This window comes from Mercenaria mercenaria, unplaced genomic scaffold, assembly GCF_021730395.1.
Source record: "Mercenaria mercenaria strain notata unplaced genomic scaffold, MADL_Memer_1 contig_3887, whole genome shotgun sequence".
NCBI classification, from domain to species: domain Eukaryota; kingdom Metazoa; phylum Mollusca; class Bivalvia; order Venerida; family Veneridae; genus Mercenaria; species Mercenaria mercenaria.
The window spans coordinates 23,210-25,712 of record NW_026462070.1 but is presented as its reverse complement, the minus strand read 5'-3'; the positions used below and the strand labels follow the sequence as shown (position 1 = coordinate 25,712).

Below are 2,503 nucleotides of genomic sequence, written 5' to 3'. Positions count from 1 at the left end.
CGACACTCTCCGGTTTGCTTCTGCTTCCTGTTGAACCACCTGATGTCCTCGGCTTCTGAGTGTCAATTGCCATCACGGTCTTTACTACATTAGAAGTGCCTTCAAGCTTGTCTTCTGCACTAGTGTCACGGTCTTTAAGGTTCGCTCGAAGGTCAAGGTCAATGATATCTGCTCTTCTCTGGCACTTGCGACAAGCTCCACATTTCAATGGTTCAAACATATCAACTTCAGCACAAGTGCAGTCATGGGGAGTTGCGCATCTGGATAGGGCATTGCAGTGACCTTGTTTTTTTACCTGGACGGTACTCTATCGCAAAATCATAGTCCGCCAAAACTTCGATCCAGCGCGCGATTTTTCCGATAGGTTCTTTTAACTTAAACAACCAGACAAGAGCCTGATGGTCTGTATGGATCTTTAACCTCCGGCCTAACAAATACTGACGGAAGTACTAAGTGAAATAGACAACTGCTAGCAGTTCCTTCTCAGTCACACAGTAATTCCGCTCAGCCTTGTTCAGTCCCCTACTGGCACAGGCAATAACACGTTCGCGTTCGCCCTGCATTTGGCTAAGGACCGCGCCAATGCCCAAACCCGACGCGTCTACATCAAGCTGAAATTCCCCGCCAACATTTAGGGGAAATAACATTACTTCTGGACTTATGAGGTTGTCCTTCAGTTTCTGAAAGCCTTCCTCACAATTAGCATCCCATACAAAATCTTTACCCTTCTTGGTCAGTTCTGTCAACGGTTTAGCGATTTTTGCAAAAGCTTTTGATAAAACGACAGTAAAAGGACCCTGTGGCGACGAACTGTTTAACTTGTCGTGCATTCTGCGGTCGTGGCCAATTGACAATTTTCGACACATTATTCGGATCAGGACGGATTCCTTCACTGGAAACAATGTGACCTAAAAAGACAACTTTAGCCTGTAACAGGGAACACTTTTCAGGTTTTAGCTTAAGGCCAGCGTCCCGCATTCTGTCTAGGACTTGGGCTACACGGACCATATGCTCCTCAAGACTACGTCCAAACACGATAATATCGTCTATATAGACAAGGCATGTTTCCCATTGCAGGCCTTGAAGGGCTAGCTCCATCGTTCTTTGAAATGTTCCCGCAGCATTATTTAAACCGAACGGCATCCTTGTCATCTCAAAGTGACCATATCTGCTGCAGGAAGCACTCTTGGGAATATCTTCAGATTTAATGGTATTTGGAAGTATCCGCTCGTTAGGTCGAAACTACTGTTAAGTGTGAATCCTGCTACAGCATCCAAACAGTCCTGCACTCTTGGCAAAGGGAAGCGATCTGGTTTGACAAGCGCATTGACCCGCCTGATTGATGCATCGACGAATCGCACCTGACTTCTTCCGAACTAAAACAACTGGTGAAGCCCAAGGAGAAGTACTCTTTCTGATGACGCCTTTTTGTAATAGATCTTCTATGGCCATTTTCTCGTCTTCTGCATATGCAAGCGGCACACGTCTAGGCCTTTGTTTGATGGGAGTTGCATCCCCTGTGTTGATTGGATGTTCTGCAAAGTTTGTAATTCCAAGATCCCATTCATGTTTTGAAAACACATCACCATACATTAGAAGGAGTCCTGCAATGACTTTCTTTTCATGCTCTGATTTATTTTCTGTTGACTTCTTGTACAAGACTTTTAGGTGTTCAGGCACTGCGTGCTCCTCTGCAGTTTCGAATGGTATCTCGGGTTTTATGCTCCCCACGATGTCTGTCTGGACCCTTCGTACCCGACATATATTTTCCTTTTCTTCTTTGTGCTCCTTTTCAGTAATGACACGAGTGACAGCTTCGATCCTTTCAGCGGTGCCTACTACAGCATTTTGTCTCAAACGCATTTCTGCTGGGTGTGGGTTCAGGAATCTCACTTTGTTTGTTGTAGTTCTGTTGATGTTAACAAGTGTAGCTGCCATAGCTAGTTGATATTTTCCTTTAAATGTGTCAGTTGCTTCCACTAAGTAATTTACTTCTTGGTTCGCGTCGTCTTCCTCTACTCTTTCAATGTAAACATCTACCAGGGCCTCTGCTTTTGCCGGCACTGTAACATCATCAGCTACCGTCAAGTTTCTTGAACCTTTGCGGCTTAGTTTTGGCAAACGAGGAATCTCTTTCCCAACCATTATTATGACATTCTTACTAAGGAGTATGTCTGCCGGTCCATCTTTACTTCCCGCTAGAACGTTACAACCCAGCAATGCGTCATCTTCAATATCGGCCACCACCATTTCTTTCTTGATCTGTAAAGGCCCCATTGCAAGGTTGAACTCCTCCTTATCCTACTCTTTTATCTTACTACCCCCGGCACCACGTAGCTCCGCCGAGCCCCTTAGCCATCTGGTAACCGCTGTAAGATAAAATGTCCTTCGAGGCTCCTGTATCAGTAGTGAAAATCACAGGCTCACTTTCAACCATACCACGTACAAACACGCCTTCACCAAGTCCTCGCTGAGCTTTACAGCTACCGGGCGCGAGAGCCGG

At 45.6% G+C, this 2,503-nt stretch overlaps 1 protein-coding gene across 1 annotated transcript; it reads right to left on the bottom strand.

Moving 5' to 3' along the window:
• Positions 1–1,248: 1,248 nt before the first annotated feature.
• LOC128553493 (uncharacterized) lies at positions 1,249–2,277 on the bottom strand. Its single transcript, XM_053534662.1, has one exon. It carries the CDS (start codon positions 2,275–2,277, stop codon positions 1,249–1,251), a length of 1,029 nt encoding a protein of 342 aa, XP_053390637.1.
• Positions 2,278–2,503: the final 226 nt, after the last annotated feature.

Bases quoted from the DNA above. Each gene is read 5' to 3' on its own strand.
- LOC128553493 (XM_053534662.1), bottom strand. From the start codon at position 2,277: ATGGGGCCTTTACAGATCAAGAAAGAAATGGTGGTGGCCGATATTGAA.